Source organism: Pieris napi, chromosome 17 (assembly GCF_905475465.1).
Source record: "Pieris napi chromosome 17, ilPieNapi1.2, whole genome shotgun sequence".
NCBI lineage: Eukaryota > Metazoa > Arthropoda > Insecta > Lepidoptera > Pieridae > Pieris > Pieris napi.
Window position 1 is genome coordinate 8,068,540 of NC_062250.1, and position 18,577 is coordinate 8,087,116.

An 18,577-nucleotide genomic window follows, 5' to 3' on the forward strand; every position below is an offset into this window, starting at 1 on the left:
AAATAGGATCAATTGCATTCCAGCGGATCCATTACAATCATAAGACTCACATTAAATAAATATGCGCGAATGTACACATGACAGAAAAAAACTGTATAGTAATGTTCAAACTAAGCAAGTTCTGGACTCTGGTTGGAGTAATTTTTGGAGTCTCAACTCTCAGAGTCGGCGGATATCTGAGCCCAATTCACAGGTTTTTTGTCACAAATTGATCATTTTTTTTAAATGACGTAAAAAGTGTAAGTAAATTGTAGAAAGTAATAGTACAATTGTGTCACTAATATTAAGGACATACATTCTAGATCTAGTGTTACCTTAAAGAAAACTTATCTATAATTATGTAATTTGCAGTATTATAATTTTCTTCTAACTTATAAGATTTTAACAAATCTACACTGAATTAAAAAAAATATTGTCTAAGTCTATTTTTCAAAGTAGTCTATAATTATATATTATATATATGAAGTAGATGTAAAGGTTAGAAATAACTTTAAAAAAAGTCATTATGGTTTATTACTCAAAATAGCAAAAAGCACTTATTATAAACTTTTTTAAAGTAATGATTTTTTTCCTAATTAAGAACAAAAGAGAGAGCCAAAATGAATTATGATCTATTCTAAGCATGATATTAATGGTTATCCAAATATTATGATATACAATTATTGAATTTTACAATTTATATGTGGCAACTTCAAGATATTGTAATTTGTTAATATTATTATTCTTGGTTATTTATAACTAGCTTAATATTCTCTTGTAATATTAGTAGTATTTATTGTTGTACTTTTTTACATAAGAATATAAATAAATTATAAATATCATGTCATATTTAATTAAATTTATGTTCTTGAAACTTTGTTTTTTCTTTTTTTTTGGTCAGACCCAATTAATTTTTAAGCACTTTGATTGATATATGTACAACCTTTAGCTTTTAGATTACTGTATCACATTAGAATTAACAAATTATATCTACTATAATTATTAATTAGCTTAGTACAACTATTGAAAAAAGTAAATAAACAAACCCTTACATATTTACCAACAAGATAAGGTATTCCATTATATTGGAACATATCCCTGTGAATTCCACATTTGCAATAATGTTCAGATTAAAGTTAAAAGTGGTTTTTGTGAAATGATGGTATAAAAGCAATAGTAATAATATCTATACCTACAAAAAAGTTCTTATACTTTTTAAAACATTTAAAATTTATGAGAAAAAGTCATTTTTAATTTTACTAAAGTTGTATTTTTCATAAATTGAATGAATAATAAAAATTTACTTTTACAACATCAGCAATGCACATCTCATAGTTTCTTTAGATATTTTTACTTTAATAGAACAGCATTCTTACTTTCAAGTATAACAATATTTACATCAATAATAATATTAATTATATTTATGCAATCTTTTATATTTTTACACAAAACAAAATTACATTAATTTTTACTTACAATCGAATTAATGTATTTATAGATTTTAAGAAGCACGTGCAGCTGTCAATGGTGCCTGTTTGATAAATAAATCTAACTTACTCTTAAATAATTCACTATTAATTGGTTCTCCTATACCACATAGCGGGTTTCTTATTACATACTTAACATAAATATCTGAATAAATCTTTTTCAACAGTTCTCGAATTCCTTGAGCTTGATTATCTGTGTTTACAATAAATTTTATTCCTGATGGAGTCTCCAAACAATGCAGGGTGTATTTGGATGTTTTATAGTTAAGAAATCCTTCCCTTGGGTCTAAAGGAGAAATTTTAGTGACAAATGACTTTATTGAAAATAACATTCCATACATTAGTTTTCCTTCCTGAAAAATTATGTTTTATTAAGTAAAATATTTTCTACAGTAAAGTTAAAATAGCTATAATATAGATATATATGTGGAGAGTTGGTTTAAAGAATTTTAATTTTTAAGTGTAATCCGTTGTCAGCATACCTCCTCTCTCGACATGCCTGATTGTTTGGTTCTATTCCATTCTCCATAGTATAAAAGTGTTCCATAACGATCAAAAATATACATGTTATAGATAGTCATATCTGCTATTAATTACGTTAGATTGGGATCAATTTTTAAATCGTATAAATTTGAGACTAACGCGAAACACCAATTTATGTTTTCAGATTCAGTGGATGCATTTTTTTTAGAGTTTATGGCTGGTAATTGGTATACCTTTAGGCCAATCATTGGATTTATGTTTTGCTAATAGCACAGACTTCACACCAAAGGCACAGACTCTTCACAATGAAATCGAGAAAAAAGATAACTGATGCCATTGATATACAAAAAAACCCAAGATGCACAATCAACGTCTTAAAAACGTCCTCCAAAAATGAGCGCAACATTCTTAATTGTGCGCTCATTTCAAATAGTCTCGCGTCTAATTAGTGGAGTCCATGTTATTTATTTGTGTTTTTTTATAAATAAATTTATGTACTTTTGAACTTTTTTGTGTGTAGTTTTTGACAAATATATTTACGCTATATAAAGTGTAGGTCAGGAGGTAGCCAATTTAACATTTTTTTTTAATTTAAATAAAAAACTTTTTAACCGGATTAAAGTTATGTATTATTATAAATTTACAACTATTTAACATCCAACACCTTTTGTCTTCAGTTACCGTGACCACGCACGCTGTAAAGCACCCGAAAAGTCGGATAAATTTAAAATTATGTTAAATAGTTGTAAATAAAAAACTCATGTTCGACTCCACTCACCTTGTCCTACCGACCACGGTCGGTCGTAAAATTTTATTGCTTTAAGTACGTATACACTGCGTTGTAATAACAACTTTAAGCAATTCGTGTAAGGTTGATTTTGCAATAATATATGCTTGTAACATATACTGTTTTAGACATACTGTTATAGAAAGGGACAGAAATAGTGTTTCGGGACACTTTCGAGCGTTACTTTTATTCGAGACTCGTTTTTTGTATATGAACGCATAATAGATGACTGACGCATAATAGATATTATTATCCACTATTTATAATATACTGTATGCCGATCACCAATAATACAATAACTTAGTACTAATACCTAATCTGTGAACATTTACGAAAGATATTTTGTTTTTTTGACAACATACAGTCTACAGATAATAGAATAGATATGAATTAGAGAGCTGTCAGCTGAGAGACACTAGACACTAGACAGTAGTGAGTAGACAGTAGACACTAGTAGTGACTAGTGCCATTATAAAATATTAAGTTGGGAAACGTGAAAATTTGTTAAAAAAATATTTTTTTAATGGTGACATTGAGAAACTAGATAATAAAAAGAGAATATTTTGTTTATATTAAAAAAATAAAGGTAAGTAGTGTCTTTAATAAAATATATTTTTTTAAATTGATCTTTAAACTTTTAAGGTTAGTATTACAAAATCATTATTAATATTCCCTATTTCAGTGTATACACTATAAATACAGAACCTAATAATGGATGAATATTCGAGAGAGCCCTGTCCTTGGAGGATCCTGGATGATTCTGGTGGTGCTTTTCTGATGGGCGCGATAGGCGGTGGAATATTTCACTCTATTAAGGGCTTCAGAAATGCTCCTGTGGGATTTAGTAGGAAAATGGTACATATTAACATGTCTATTTATTTTCTTAACCGTTTGTTCACATACATTTCTGATATATAGTGATTTAATTTCTCTTGTCTTTCCTACATAGTTGTTTTTTATATGTTACTAGCAGACCGGCCAAGCGTTGCTGTGGTTAAGGTTTTTGTTAGTAGCAGTAGTAGTAGAGAGTAAAGACTATATAGTAGTAAACTATTCAAAGTAAATGGTAGGAGAACACCAGTCATGGGGACCACCATGCTTTTTTGGTGGTAATGCCATTAAATTGTAGCTTATGTGAAATGTTGGTACTTTCAACACAGCGCCATCTGTTAGAATTGTGACTATCAAATAATAAACAAATATTTAGCAGTAAAATAATATTGCAGGTATAAATTGAGATGTAAGCTATCCTATCTTTTAAGTTAGATCAAACTACACACGCTGTGCAGATTTGATTGATATTGGTTTGGTAGTTTAGGAGTCCATAGTGGACAAAAAATGTGACACGTAAATATATATATATTAAGATATTACTTTGAAAAAGTAGAAATAATTTTTACTATGTTCTATCAAAATTTATAGAAATTTTAGCCAAGTGTCTCATATACTGATATATATATATATACATATTAACGTCATACTCTGCTCATTAGCATGCTTTTTTTTAGTTGGGAAGTTTAGCAGCCATGAAAGAAAGATCACCTATAGTAGGTGGCAACTTTGCTGTTTGGGGTGGAATGTTTTCAACAATTGATTGCTCTTTGGTATATTTACGACAAAAGGAGGATCCATGGAATTCTATAATGAGTGGGGCTCTTACTGGTGGCATCTTGGCGGCTAGAAATGGTAAGACTTTTGCTATGATAGAATAATCTTTTTAAATAACTCAGTTTCTATGCAAATTTCAATGAAAAATTAATTTCTTAAAAACTTAGTTAAGTCTATCCTTTCATCTGTTTCTTAGTTAACTTAACTAAAAGTTGTAAATATAAAGCTTGTTTCCATAGAATGTAAAGAAGTTAACAAGCAATAATTGCTTTAAACTATAAAATGAGCACTAAAAACAGAATAATATAATATAAGGGTGTATAAAATATAAGCATTATTTACATGATTTAACTTTGTATTTATAAATTTATTTTGTAACTTGGATACTTGTGTATACATGGTAAACTTATTGACTCGTAGGTTAGTGATCCCATTATTACTTTCTTCTACTTTCTATTGACCCAAGGTAATATTTTGTTTCAGTATCAAATAGAAATATGATTGATTGTTTGGTCATAATTGTAAAAATATTTATACTTACATTCAGGTGTTCCAGCAATGGCAGGTAGTGCATTAGTTGGTGGAATTCTTCTTGCATTGATTGAAGGAATTGGTATAATGTTCACAAGAATATCAGCTGAACAGTTCAAGCCACAACAACCAATATTTGAAGACCCTTCTGTGTTAGGACAAAGTCAAGGCCCAAGTTCATTTCAATAACTTAGTCAAATATCTTATCTTATACAATACAAAATATGTATGCAGGTACAAATGTTGATCTGATTTGTTTTTATAGTTTCATCTTTCTTGCCAGATTAAAAAGTTTAAAGTATTCTTGTAGTAAAATACTGTACTCTGGTTTTAAATACACCTTTTTTATCTAACCAATTAGTTCAATATTGTTGTCCCTGTTTTTTTTTAAATTGTGTGCATCTGTGATATTATCAGTTATTAGTATAACTGACTTTAAAATTCACTAAAATCTATCCCCCATTATTTAGCAAATAAATAAATTCTCATAGTTTTATATCCACACTAAATTCAACTAAGTTATTTGTTCCCATGTAGTTGAGTTTCGAAAATTGATAAAGATTGTATAGAGACTTATGCTTTTCCAGTCTTAATATTACAAGCTTATTAATTTTCATGTTGTTTATATTTATTATTTGGATTTAGAAATATGAGATGATACTTAGGTAAATATAAAATTAAAATACCAATAGTTGTTTTATCTTAATTCTTGACTTATTATTTTTTTAATACTTTAAAACCCCATAGGAGTAAATTGACAGTGAAACTTATTCTTTTTCACTTGTTTTTAGTTTGTGAATCCTTCATGGACAATTACAATAATTAATCTATACTATCACCATATCAATCTATGTTATAAATATATATCACAATTTCTATGATAAGTTGAGTTATCCAAAGCTAATCATATCAAATTACTAATCATTACGAAGAATTTAATTTGATGATACATTATTAGCATGAACAATTAAATGAGTTGTTACAAAGTGTGGTACTGCTTACATTATATGTAACAAGAATACATAACAAGTGTTTGGGAACATGAAAAGTACTAAACAATATATCATTTCAACAATGCATTCTGATTGATATAAAAATTGATGAAAATATTGACATAATTGTCACAAGAGCTGTACATTCACATCAGATAAGTAAAATTGTATGTTATAAATTATTTAAACAAACATGTCTAATTCCACTGCTTGTATGTACATCTTAAAATCAGATTTCTTTGAGCATACCAAAAACCAAAATATGGCTCTGCCTAATGAGTCTCTATTCCACCTTTGAGAGTAATTAACCAAAGTAGATTAATTGTAATGTTTTTGGTAGTTTGATGTCAAAGAGATTAAATTGTAATTAAATACTTTATAATATTTATAGTTATTTTACACTTATTTTTCTCTAAGTGTTATGGTGTTGATGGAAATGGACATTTGTTTTAAGATTGTCTACTTTTTTTTATATATACTAGCATATTCACTTCTGCACTTAAATTAAACTTCTGCAATTAAATATTAGTTGATTGAATCCTTAAAGATTACCATTAAATTTATGGAACTAAGAAAAATTAACAAGCCACGGCAAGTTCTGTGCCTATATGCTAGTTTAAATTAACAGAAAGTGATTTCCATAATAGTAATTTTTTTAATGGATTAAACTTAATAATTAAATTACAATTCTTATAACTATTTCATACTATGTATGAGCTCTAATCCGATTTTCATTTTCATTGGTATAGGTAAATACAACTAAATGGATACTAATAAACAAAACTATTTAGTGTTTTGGTATATATTTGCTGATTTTTGTTAATACTATAAAATCCTTCGACAGAGCACAATCTCAGATAAAAATATTGTTTAAAGCTGCAAGGTCTTTGCTTTACTCTGAGTTGCGTGCTCACCCATTTTCCTTATTTCTTTAATAACAAGTGCAAGTTTATCTGGATTAACGCCTAGTTCACAGAGTTGAATACATATAGTAAGAGTTTCTGCATCTAACCCAGTGTTGAGGAGTTGTGAAACTTGATAAAGCATCTGAAACGCTTCTCGGGCTTGACCAATCTGAGCATTTTTTTCTGAAGTCATCTTATTCTAAAATATGATGTGATTTTGAAAATTATGATTTTTAATTACAGTTGAAGGATGTAAATTTGAAACAACACTTCCACTTCTTTTGAGTTTTGAATTTTGATCACATTCACAAAAAGTAGCAACACAGTCCACAGAGCATGTCACGTTAATATGTAATTACTATTTGTTAGCACAGATGAGTTTGTAATATTCTTAACAACAAGAACTCTAGCATAGAAATCAAGTAGACCAAACCCAAACACATGTATCAGATTATTTTATATATTCACTTCTTGTACCCTGATTTAATTAATAATGTCATCTCTTTCTTTTTCCTGTAGCAACATTAACACACTCATAAATAAAATCGCCATTTTGATAAGCGGCAAGTGACATATGGCGTCGAGATAAAGAAAGAAGTATTTTGTTTTGTTTTGCATTTCTGCTTATCGTTATTCTTATTTGCTAAAAACTGAAACAGGATGGTGAAGTACAGTGCACCTTTGTGTGGCAATGCAACATATAAGAAAACACCTGATATTACATTCCACCGGTCAGTTATTTGTGAGCTTTAACTATACTCGTATGATTATTGTGATATTTTTTGTTAATGGCTAATTGGCTAGAAATATTAAAGCTACTTGCTAATAATTGTTATAGACACGCCGCAGACTACGACTGCCGAGTTTTCTATTATCTGTATGTATCTGACAAAGTTAACGCCAGGGAGAGGGACGCTTACTTTGACGTTTTATGTACTTGCATATTTTGAGGGGCCGTATTCAGTTGTTTATTATTTTTAATAATGCGTTGGCATTTTAAATGTTTTCATACCATTACTATTGCGTAGATTTCCAAAGGATGAAATAATCAAACTTGCGTGGGTAACCAACATGAAGAAACAAGACTTGCAGCCTACATCATCCAGTGTGTTATGTTCCAAACATTTTGAAGATCACTTAATTGATAAAAGTGGATTTAGAACAGTACTTGTTTCTGGAGCAATTCCAACAATCTTTGATCTGTTGATAGAAGTAAGTACTTATCTTTATTTCTAATTGAGGTAACAAAAACTACAGCATTATATAATTAGTAGTTGTGTGTAAGCAGGCTCGACTATGACGTACCTAACGCCTAATAGAGAGAGGAGGGGAGGGGGATCCATCTGCGCAACAAAATTGAATTTTAACCCAACTTTCAGGAAAAATAAATACAATTAACGTCATCATCATCTAAAGAGGTGGACTAAAATTCATCCCCTCCCCCAAAAAAAGTTTTTTCTCTGTATTTTCAGCGATTATACTCGTAGCATCCATATGTATAAACAAAATGGCAGTAGTAAAGTTTTCTGTGTTATAGAAAAAGTTATCACGAATGTCTAGTACAGTTACACATCATGTCATCCGCGCTAACTAGTGATATAATGTTATATAAGAAAATGGCTGGAATATCAAATTACGTAAGTAACTAACTAAACGTAAAAACAATAATCAATGTAAAAATAATATATCATTGTAAAAAAATTACATGGGACAACCTGTCTTTATTAATCTTAATTTTTCGACAGTTATTATCTCTCATTAAAGTCGCTGAATCCGGCCCATCGAATTGTATTAGTGTGCGTGAAATAAGCATGTGTAAGTATTTGGTATGCGTAGATAGAGTATAGACTAAAGAACAAGATGAGCTAAAATAACAATAATAACTAAAGAGAGTAAGCATTATCGTGAAATACTTAAGTGCGAGCGAAACAGAGTATCAGTTTTTTGTCTCTATTTGCGTATCGGGTTTTATTTGTATACCATCGAGCCCTTGGTGGTAAACTAGTTTTTACCGTTTACTGATAAATCTGTGAAACCCAAGTCAAACCCGTATTTTAAGACTTTATCCTTATAAGAGGTCTATTTAAAGTGTCAGTCATGGTGAATTGTTCTATAATTGGCTGTAAAAGCTATAGTGAACGTAAAGAACCAAACATAACCTTTCATCGGTAAGTAGCATATTTTGTCACGACTCAGTAACTTTGTTCAAGAATTATTCATTCGAATGTATATTTTGATCAATAATAAGCAATCGCTAATGAATTAAAACTGTAAATACGACAATTCCAAACATATTTTTCAGTGCTAACCGACTAAATTGCGAATCATGTTACCTACGTCAGGTAGTTTCCACACTTCGTGTTCTTTCTAAATAGTTGGATTATAACTTGTTGGGGCTACCAGCACTTGAATAAATTTTCCACTTTTTTCAGTTTTCCGAATGAACCGTATTTCAAAAATAAATGGACTGAGTGTACGGGTAGATTAAACTGGCATCCAACTCAAAACGCCCGGATATGCTCAAGACACTTTGGAATTAATTGTTTTCAAAAGAAAAAAAGTAAAATGTTTTTACAACCACGTGCGATACCTACACATTTTATACACGTAAGTAGATAACTCTTGCAATATTAGTGAAGACTTAAGTCAGAAACTTTCCATAGTCCGTCTAGCTTGGCATGCTTTTTTATCGACATGTTAGGTTGCTTTCTTTCATATTTTTTTATATTGTCTGGTGTGATCCAAGAACGAAAACAATACGAATACGAAAACATAATTTGGCCTTGTTAACGATGATTAAAGACGACATCAATTAGTTTATTAAAATAATTACAATTAAACTTAACAAAGCCTAAGTAAATCTTGATATTTTTAGGAACGATTTTCACAGCCTTAAACAGGAGCTCTAATGCAGTACCTACATTATGTTCTGTTGTATATTTAAATTGATTTTTTATTATTACTACGTATATACGTAACATAAGGCATAGTTGTTTAACGATTTAATTTCAGTGTATATTTATATATATATTATAATATAGTACATACATATTTTTCATACTTGTAATGGAACTTTTGACAATTATATTATTTAAATACGCTCTTTGTAGACCTTTTCTAGGGATATACGAAGGTCCGATAAGTACTTAGCCTAGAAACAAATTCCTTTATTTTTTGGAAAAGTGGCGGTTTATTTCTCAACATAATCTTGACCAAGAGATGTTCCATCTTCTTTAACCCGTCTGAAAAATATTCTGGATGTCTGCAAAGTAGCTCGCCGTGACGGCGATAACCGCCTCATTCGAAAAAAATGGACACAAATTAATCATAATAATAAATCAAATTTGGACACTAAAAGAAGTCGCACGGGGCACGGGGCTAAATCCGGAGAATGCGGTGGATGGGGCATTGGCCCATTTAGCAGTAGTTCGTAGCCTAACTCTACCAATTTGGCCGTGATGACGGCGGATGTGTGAGCCGCTGGGTTATCCTGATGGAACAGCACCTTTTTCTCGCCATATGTGGCCGTTTTTCTTAAATTCAGCTTTGAATCGGCTCTGCTTACATGATGTCAATAAAAGATACTGTGTTATATTTTATTTCCGATTATTATAAATGCTACATAATATATCGTACAATATTTTTTTTATAGTTTATACAAGCAGTTTCGTTACTTTTTCTTTTTAGTGAGTAATTTTTAAGTGCTATTTCAAGTGTTATTATTTAATATAAGAGATCGATTTCTTCATTTCAGTGTACATAAAGGCACCTTTATATTATATCAAGAAATTTAAGAATTGTGATCAATTCCTTAGTCCTATTTTTACACCATCGCTTGCTCTCCCAAAATAGATAGCGTAACACATTTCAAACAGTTTAGTTCGTTCTAAATCGTGAACATTCAATATTGTGCATTCCCTTTACTTTATTTAATATTCACAACATGGTAAGTTTTTTAATAATAAGGCATACTTAAGGAGGTTGTAATTCGATCCAAATCTGACGTTTCTAAAAGAAAGAGATTTAGACGTCGATTTTGAAATATGTTGTTAAAATACGTGTGCGATGATTAGCGAAAATTACAAAGAGAACAATTTGCACGAAAATGAATGCGACGTAGTTCCTAGTAGTGAATCATTTTTGCGGTCTATTTGGACAAGGATAAAGGATCTCGAGAAACGGCGGGTAATGATACTAAACATCTTTTAATATCTCCATTTTTTTTCTTCTTCCGACTCCAAATTGTACTTGGTCCTGTCAAAAGAACTATTCAGTATTATCGTAAATATTTAAACAAATGGACCGTTATTCAAGTTTAAAGGGATTTTTGAAACTAATTAATTCTCAAAATGCCATGTCACGTAGTTGCGATCGGCTGTTTGAAATTCTAAGTTGACGCGTGATTTGCCCCGAATCGCGGTGATTATGTTTGATATTTGCTGATTCTAATCGTTATCCAGCTAATTTAACTTTCGTATTACCATTCATCTGTTTTAAACCTTATTAAAAATCTGTTAAATAAGAAAATAACACCTTTTTTAGTTGACATTACGCGTCTTTAAGTATTATACTTACTACTACTTTTATATAGTAGTGACTTTTGTATTGCATTCACACTTTAAATTCTCGGAAAACGAATGGCGTAAATATTATTAAAGTGGTTTAATTGTGAATTAATTAACAGGCTGATCAAAGTACGTCTAGTCAAGAGCCCCCTGTCGCTACACCTGAGACTTCTATTCAGATCAAAGAGGAACAGGTAATTTTAATTTTGTGTAAACCGAGTTAGCCCAGTGGCTTAAGAGAGCGATTATCAACCATGAAATCGTTTATTTGATTCCTGGCAATATATTAATATATTTGCAATGCGCAATTTACAATACTTTCTCTTTTAGTGAAGACAAACATTACAAAAAAAATCTGTTAAATCAGAAAAAAACACCTTTGTTAGTTGACATTACGCGTCTTTAAGTATTATACTTACTACTACTTTTATATAGTAGTGACTTTTGTATTGCATTCACACTTTAAATTCTCGGAAAATGAATGGCGTAAATATTATTAAAGTGGATTAATTGTGAATTAATTAACAGGCTGATCAAAGTACGTCTAGTCAAGAGCCTGTCGCTGCACCTGAGACTTCTATTCAGATTAAAGAGGAACAGGTAATTTTAATTTTGTGTAAACCGAGTTAGAAATCGTTTATTTGATTCCTAGCAATATATTAATATATTTGCAATGCGCTATTTACAATACTTTCTCTTATGGTGGAGACAAACAAGGAAACATGTTTGTAGAACCAAAAAACAACGTGGCTTCTCCTTGAGTTTAAAATATAAAAACGTTGATTACTAAACTAGTTAGAGTAAAAGTATTTAGTAATTTAAATATTATATATTTAAGTTTTATGAATGACTTTAGTCTTTATGTAATTAATATTTAATGCCTTATAAATATTTTTTTAGCTATCAGAATCGGAATTTTCTTATCTTTCGGAAAAAGATAAACCGGTAAATCAAGATGGAGGCAATAATGATGTTTTAGTAAAACAGGAACCAGAGGAAAATGGTGATGAGAATGCAGGGAAACCTTTGGTATGTACCTAAATATTATCTATTACCAGTATTGTACATTAGCATACTCTTTACCATTAACATACATTACCATTACCATATTGAACATTACCGCTATTATTACATAGAGTAGAAGCTGACGTAAAAGTTGATGCTTTTGAGTTATCTGAAGTTGTATGGTATAGTTATATGACAGATAAATGACATTAGACTGTAGATGTACCAGCTTTTACCAGCTTTCAATTATTATTTCAAGTATAATGGCAGGGTTTTACTAACTGCTATTTAAGGAGCTTTAAACTGACGAAATAAGATGTAAAAAAAAAATATTTTAATGTAACTAGATAATAAGTCATCATTAAGAAATATTAAAAATGAAGGGTATGGTCTATAGAACCAGTTCTGTTTTATTTTCACTCTGTTTTTGATATTCGAGGTGGTCGATTCACATGCCCCCAAAAGTTGCAGGGGTAATGTGGATTTCGAGCCACACTAGATTGCTAAACAGAGGCTGGGTGAGCTATTCTCTCTAAAACCTCATCAGGCCGCGTTACACAGGCTCCGAAATCGCTTTCGCCACGTTGATATTCTATAACAATCGTCCAACATCGAATTCTGTTGACTTATAATCGACAACTGCTAGCAATAATAACATCGTTATTAACTATATATTTTATAGGAAGAATGGCAGGAACGGGAGCAAGCGTTATTGAAGAGAATAGAAGAGTTGGAAAAGATCAAAACGGAGAGAAGCGAGGATGGACTTCGATTGGAATTAAAAGTAAGTTTTCGAAATTTACTGTTATTCTGGTAACGTCATATATAATTTTCTAGAGACATTTTTGCACGTATTACAAACAAAGTTTTGATTTAATTATAAAACAATATTATTTCTTAGTAAAGTAGTCCTTATTCGTATACGTCTAGGAGACTTTAATAGCTATTTAATATGTCTCCATATCCCTCTCGTGTTTCATTTGTTTCATAGCCATCCCGTTTTCATATTAGGTTTCACGTTATTCCAAGTTTGTGATATCATCGCGGATATTGGAAGCGCTATAAAGAAATTGAGTTTCACCGTTACATGGTGTTACAATAATTAAAATCAGATTTTTATATCCCTGATTACATATTTATTAAGGAAACTAAACAGATGCATCACTATACAGTAAAAATAAAATAAAAGTGAAACATAAAATAAACACATTGGACATATCCACAAAAAGTTTCACTGATAAAAAATACAATAAAAAGTAAAACAAGACAAAACATGACAGCAAATTTATAAATTAGTAGAACGACTAACAAACTAGCAGATATAAAAAAAACAAGGAATATACAAGGCTTAAGACATTAAGAGTTTTATCATATTTCTACATAAGTTCTAGGTTAAGAATCATATCTATCTATCATATATTATGATAGATAGATATGATTGGCTAATCGAATAAATTATTAGATGTTGTAGAGTTGTTCTGCAATTATTAACGCTTGTATTATGAATTGAAGTATAAGATTAAAAACCCTAATAATGCAACTGAAGTTCATCTAACAAAATTGTATTTTGTTAATTCTAAAATTTAGGTCCGTGAAGAAGAGATTGACTTGCTAAGGAGTAGAGTGAAGAATTTAGAAACAGAGTTGCAGGCGGCTCTTTCAAAACCCGCTGGAAAGAACCAGGAAATCATTCAGAACATAAAACAGCAGCATGAGGAGGTAAATCTTTTCTCTTTAGTTTGAACTAATTAAAATTCGTTTATTGATATATACATTTTAAATGATTGTTTAAAAACGCGCTTTGTCTAAGATCCCGCTATACAACGACCTTCACCGAGATGCTTATTTAATGAAACTTATTTTATATTTAATTTAATATGTCAATAAATATAATCCATATGGGTTGCCTAGCACATTTCAGTCCAGAGTATTTTAATTAATATTTTAAAAAAAATATTTTTTTAAACATTTCACCGGTATGATTATTAGATAAATTCTATACCAATCGAAAGTATGAAGCCCATAGAATATGCAAACGTTAGGTTGTTATTTATCAATTAATTATTTATGTGTATATTTTTTATGTGACACTTAAGTATATATACATCTTTAGTATAAAAGAAGGTTATAGTGATACATATATAATACTACCGTGATTAAAAATATTGATTGAAAAAAGTTCAAAAAATTTACTACATGCAAATTATAAAAAAAACTTTTTTTTTAAATATTAATTAAACATACTCTGGACTGAAATTTGCTAGGCAACCCATATGGATTATATTTATTGACATATTAAATTAAATATAAAATAAGTTTCATTAAATAAGCATCTCGGTGAAGGTCGTTGTATAGCGGGATCTTATACTACGAAATCAAATACAGTTCGTTTTACTTTGATATATTTACATAAATATTTTTCCATAGCTCCTAAGCAAAGCGCGTGGAATGATCTTTGACAAAACCAAAATGGTGAAGAACCAAGAATTGCAGATCGAGGCTTTAAATAGCCAGGTGCAATCGCTGAAGGATATCAACAACATCACCAAGGATCTTCTTAATATTAGGAATTCTGAAGTAAAGGCTATGGAGGTGAGATCTGTGGCTTTAAGCGTCTTGCGTTACCCGCAAAAATAGGCAAATTATAATAATAATTAAATTAAAAATAAGACTAATAATTAATGACATTTTATTTGGCGTTAGCGAGTCATTCTTGCCGCAAGGGGCTGATCTAGGGCCAAGGTGGTTGATGAGTGCAGCTTTTTTTTTAAAATGTAATAGGAGGCAAACGGGCAGGAGGCTCACCTGATGTTAAGTGATACCGCCGCCCATGGACACTCACAATGCCAGAAGGCTCGCAAGTGCGTTGCCAGCCTTTCAAGAATTGGTACGCTCTTATCTTGAAGGACCCTAATTCGAATTGGTTCGGAAATACTTCACTGGGCAGCTGGTTCGCGGTGCGCGGCAAAAACTGCCTTAGAAAACGCTCAGTTGTGGAACGACGAAAAAGCAAGAAAGGTAAGAAAGAAAGGAAAAACAATTGAATTATACTTTTTTCTCCCAGGATCGTCTAGAAGCAATGGAGGCACGATACAAAGCGGAGAAAGAGCGTCACTCGTTAGTTTTGCAGAGGGCACAGACATCTTCCGGGCTCAATGATGACCTCAAGAAGGAGTATGAGACACAACTTGCCATTTTTAAGGTATACTTGCAAATGCATTTTTTTGGAGAAATATTATTTACGTTCATGTGATGTATTTTGTTAATAAAATATAATTCTCTAAACACCTCCAAAGTCTATCTAGTATGAGTTGAATTTCATATAAAAAAAATATTTTTTTATCTTAATTGTATCACCCATACTAGATTATTGTATTATTATACATTTTAAGTAGTTGTAGGATTAATCAAATTAATCATAAATAGATAATAATATTTTGATCATCACCAATCATGATATTAAGATAGTGAATTGAATTGAGTAGTAATTAGTGCGATCTAATTCAGAACAGTTACACTTAGTAAAGGCTTATCTTAAAAATTATAACTAATGAAACTGTTTTAATTTATGACTAAGGATTTATTACATAATTTATATAACACTAGTGTAATACACTCCAAGCGTCCAAAATAAAGTAAAAAAATACAGAATACACAAATTTTATTTGTAGGATTTTGACAGTTGTAAAATACGCAATTCGAGAATACATTTACAAAAAAATTATATTTGGTTATATTAGTTTTAGGTAAGGAAGGCTGTTCGTTCCCCGGGCAAACCACACACCAACACGTCTTAAATATGAATTATATTCTATTTTCAGGAATTACGTGTGAAGTATGAACAAAGGGTCCAAGCGTTGGTATCGGAAAATCAACAGCTCAAGGACTTGAGAAAGATGACTACGCCCAGCTAATTATTATATTGATAATTTAATTAAAAGACTGCGTCCAATGGTTATTTTAACAATAAATTGATTTTTAAATATATTTTCTTTCATTACTGCTCGATTCAAGCTTGATTTACGTAAATATAATAAATCGAAATGGTTCAACAGACAATGTTGATTAAAAAGATGGTGGCCGTTATATAAATTTCTTAAAAGAGGCAATCGGGCTTGCCTGAGACCGCCGCCCATAGACACTCACGTTGCCAGTAAGCTAGGGAAAGCGTTTTCGGCCTTTTAACCATTGGCACGGTTTTTGGGAGGAGTAGATACTCTTGGGCCGTGGGTTCAAGTGCACGGGCGGTAATTAAAGATTAAAGTTAGCGCTTGAGTATACCGGTGACCCCCAGAGCTGGTGCTTTCCTCGCTCAACGAATAGGTATCGCGATGCAGCATTTGCTGCCAGCATTGAAGTACACAGGGACCAAACTTTTTAAATTTATTTTAGTTCTCTATTTAACCATTTTTAATTATTATTACTATGTAGTTTAAGATTTAGAAATATTAGAAATTAGTTTGTCTTTTGAGGAACAAAAAAGAATACGTTGAGACTTGAGAGTTATCGCCAGTTAATAAAAAATAATTAAAATTTAATATGGGAAAATTATATAGTCAATGCAAAGATTGCAGCAATGCAGAATATTATTATTTTTTAATATTCACAATGGAAGCTGTTCAAAGTTTCACTTGATTGCCATTGCCTTGAAGCCAATACGGCTTGCGGCGATATCCACGTGACCTGCAAAGCGCACCTCTTACCTTGACAGAATTCCACTTTTGGACCACACACTAATACTTTTTGGTCCAAGTTTAATTTAGCTCACGATTTTTTAATCTGTGTAGGGGAAATTTTATACAATTTTGACGTGACTGGTTATGGCTTGTGGCACTGCGACGCGAGCTCAGCGCATCTTTTACCTCGAGTTGAGGGTTTTGCTGGACGCGGAACGTGGTTTCTTAGTTAACTTATGGCATTTATATTTGCACTGGAATTTCTACTACTATTTGCCTGACGCGAAAGCCTTTTAATCGGTATTCTAGCACATTTCCTATTACAAAAGTGTCACTATAGAATCTCCGGTCTAGGCTATAAACATTCGATTTATGTAGAGTTTGGGTAAAAGTATAATTTCCAGCATCTTCATTGAAGGGTTAACTGAAAGGGTAGTAGTTCATAAGTCCCACACAAGGTCATGTGGTCCCAAACCACCCGAGAAAGCAAACTAATTAAGTAGACTTGAGCCTAATCGTCATATATAAATGAGTTTCACTTTGTAGTTAAAGAGTTACCGTTTGCTATAATTAACTTCTCTTGATTTCTAATTGAGGGCGTTTTTTATACCATTGATTAATTAAGATTCGCTCAGTGGGTCCGTCCACACTCCACACGGAGTATGAGGTAGACAGTAGACACGGTCTTGTCTTCATTAATAATTATTGTTAGTCTGAGTGGGTGATCAATACATTGTAGAATTGACTAAGGTATATTTGATTAAGGTAAGCCGTAAGGTTATTGATAAGTTTACTTTCTTCTGTATCATATAAATGTGTAGGTACTTGTGCACGATTAATGAAAGATCTACCGACGATCAAAAGAGTTAAGATACGATAAGGCCAGGGCTAATAGTTTTATTGTAAATACTTCTAGAATTTGTAGTATAATAATTTAAAGAAACTAAGCATTGTATGTGACTTAATCTTGCCTGATACATTTTTTATATACAATATAATAAGGATTTTTTTATTATTAATGAATTAGGGGTTATTAAATTATCTCTTCTTCAGTTGGTCTCTTCAAGGTCTCTGCGCCTGGTAAGACCTGTAAGGGCTTTTATTTGTGCGGGTCGGCTTCGAGGTCTGGTGTCCCCCACTCTGCCAGTCTAGAAAAGTTTTTCTAAACTTCCTGGATCTCTGCGTGTTTCACCTCCAAAAAAAGTTAGGATATATTGGTAACAAAGTGCCGAAAAACTATATTTTACCCGTAACCGTCTTACTCTTAGTATGGAGACGTTTGTTTCCTTCCTTATGAAATAACATTTACATATTTTAAATTTACAATATTAATAGTGTTATTGAACTATATTTCGCGATATCGTAATTATATCTCAATGAGTATTTTGTGCGTACTGTCATAATTATAATCCGTTTATTACATTTAAAAAAAAGCTAAAACTGTCTCTTAGTCTAACGTGTTATCGATCTTATTAGACGCTGAGGTTCCAAGTACTAATTGTGTTCCCAACAGCCTCCGGCTATCCACAATTTAATTCAAGATCAAGCGTCTCCCGCCC

At 31.2% G+C, this 18,577-nt stretch overlaps 3 protein-coding genes across 9 annotated transcripts; 2 read left to right on the forward strand and 1 right to left on the reverse strand.

Annotated features, from left to right (window-relative positions):
- Positions 1–497: 497 nt before the first annotated feature.
- LOC125057742 (trafficking protein particle complex subunit 1) lies at positions 498–2,192 on the reverse strand. Its single transcript, XM_047661610.1, has 2 exons — positions 1,949–2,192; positions 498–1,819 (listed from the first exon to the last, which is right to left on the reverse strand). The coding sequence occupies exons 1-2, from the start codon at positions 2,045–2,047 to the stop codon at positions 1,481–1,483; spliced, it is 438 nt and encodes a 145-aa protein (XP_047517566.1). The 5' UTR covers positions 2,048–2,192; the 3' UTR covers positions 498–1,480.
- Positions 2,193–3,162: 970 nt separating this feature from the next.
- On the forward strand, positions 3,163–5,564 carry LOC125057712 (mitochondrial import inner membrane translocase subunit Tim17-B). Its single transcript, XM_047661545.1, has 4 exons — positions 3,163–3,322; positions 3,419–3,591; positions 4,245–4,422; positions 4,892–5,564. The coding sequence occupies exons 2-4, from the start codon at positions 3,448–3,450 to the stop codon at positions 5,062–5,064; spliced, it is 495 nt and encodes a 164-aa protein (XP_047517501.1). The 5' UTR covers positions 3,163–3,322; positions 3,419–3,447; the 3' UTR covers positions 5,065–5,564.
- A 1,767-nt stretch (positions 5,565–7,331) lies between these two features.
- Positions 7,332–16,327, forward strand: LOC125057711 (epidermal growth factor receptor substrate 15 homolog). 7 transcript variants are annotated; one of them, XM_047661538.1, is made up of 10 exons: positions 7,332–7,503; positions 7,611–7,649; positions 7,801–7,984; positions 11,457–11,531; positions 12,238–12,366; positions 13,025–13,126; positions 13,930–14,061; positions 14,770–14,934; positions 15,407–15,544; positions 16,164–16,327. In XM_047661538.1, the coding sequence occupies exons 1-10, from the start codon at positions 7,433–7,435 to the stop codon at positions 16,254–16,256; spliced, it is 1,128 nt and encodes a 375-aa protein (XP_047517494.1). In that variant the 5' UTR covers positions 7,332–7,432; the 3' UTR covers positions 16,257–16,327. The 7 variants fall into 7 exon arrangements, with proteins under 7 accessions (XP_047517494.1, XP_047517495.1, XP_047517498.1 ...); XM_047661539.1 differs by lacking the exon at positions 7,611–7,649; XM_047661542.1 differs by lacking the exons at positions 7,332–7,503; positions 7,611–7,649 and adding an exon at positions 9,205–9,379 and having other exon boundaries at positions 7,846–7,984.
- Positions 16,328–18,577: the final 2,250 nt, after the last annotated feature.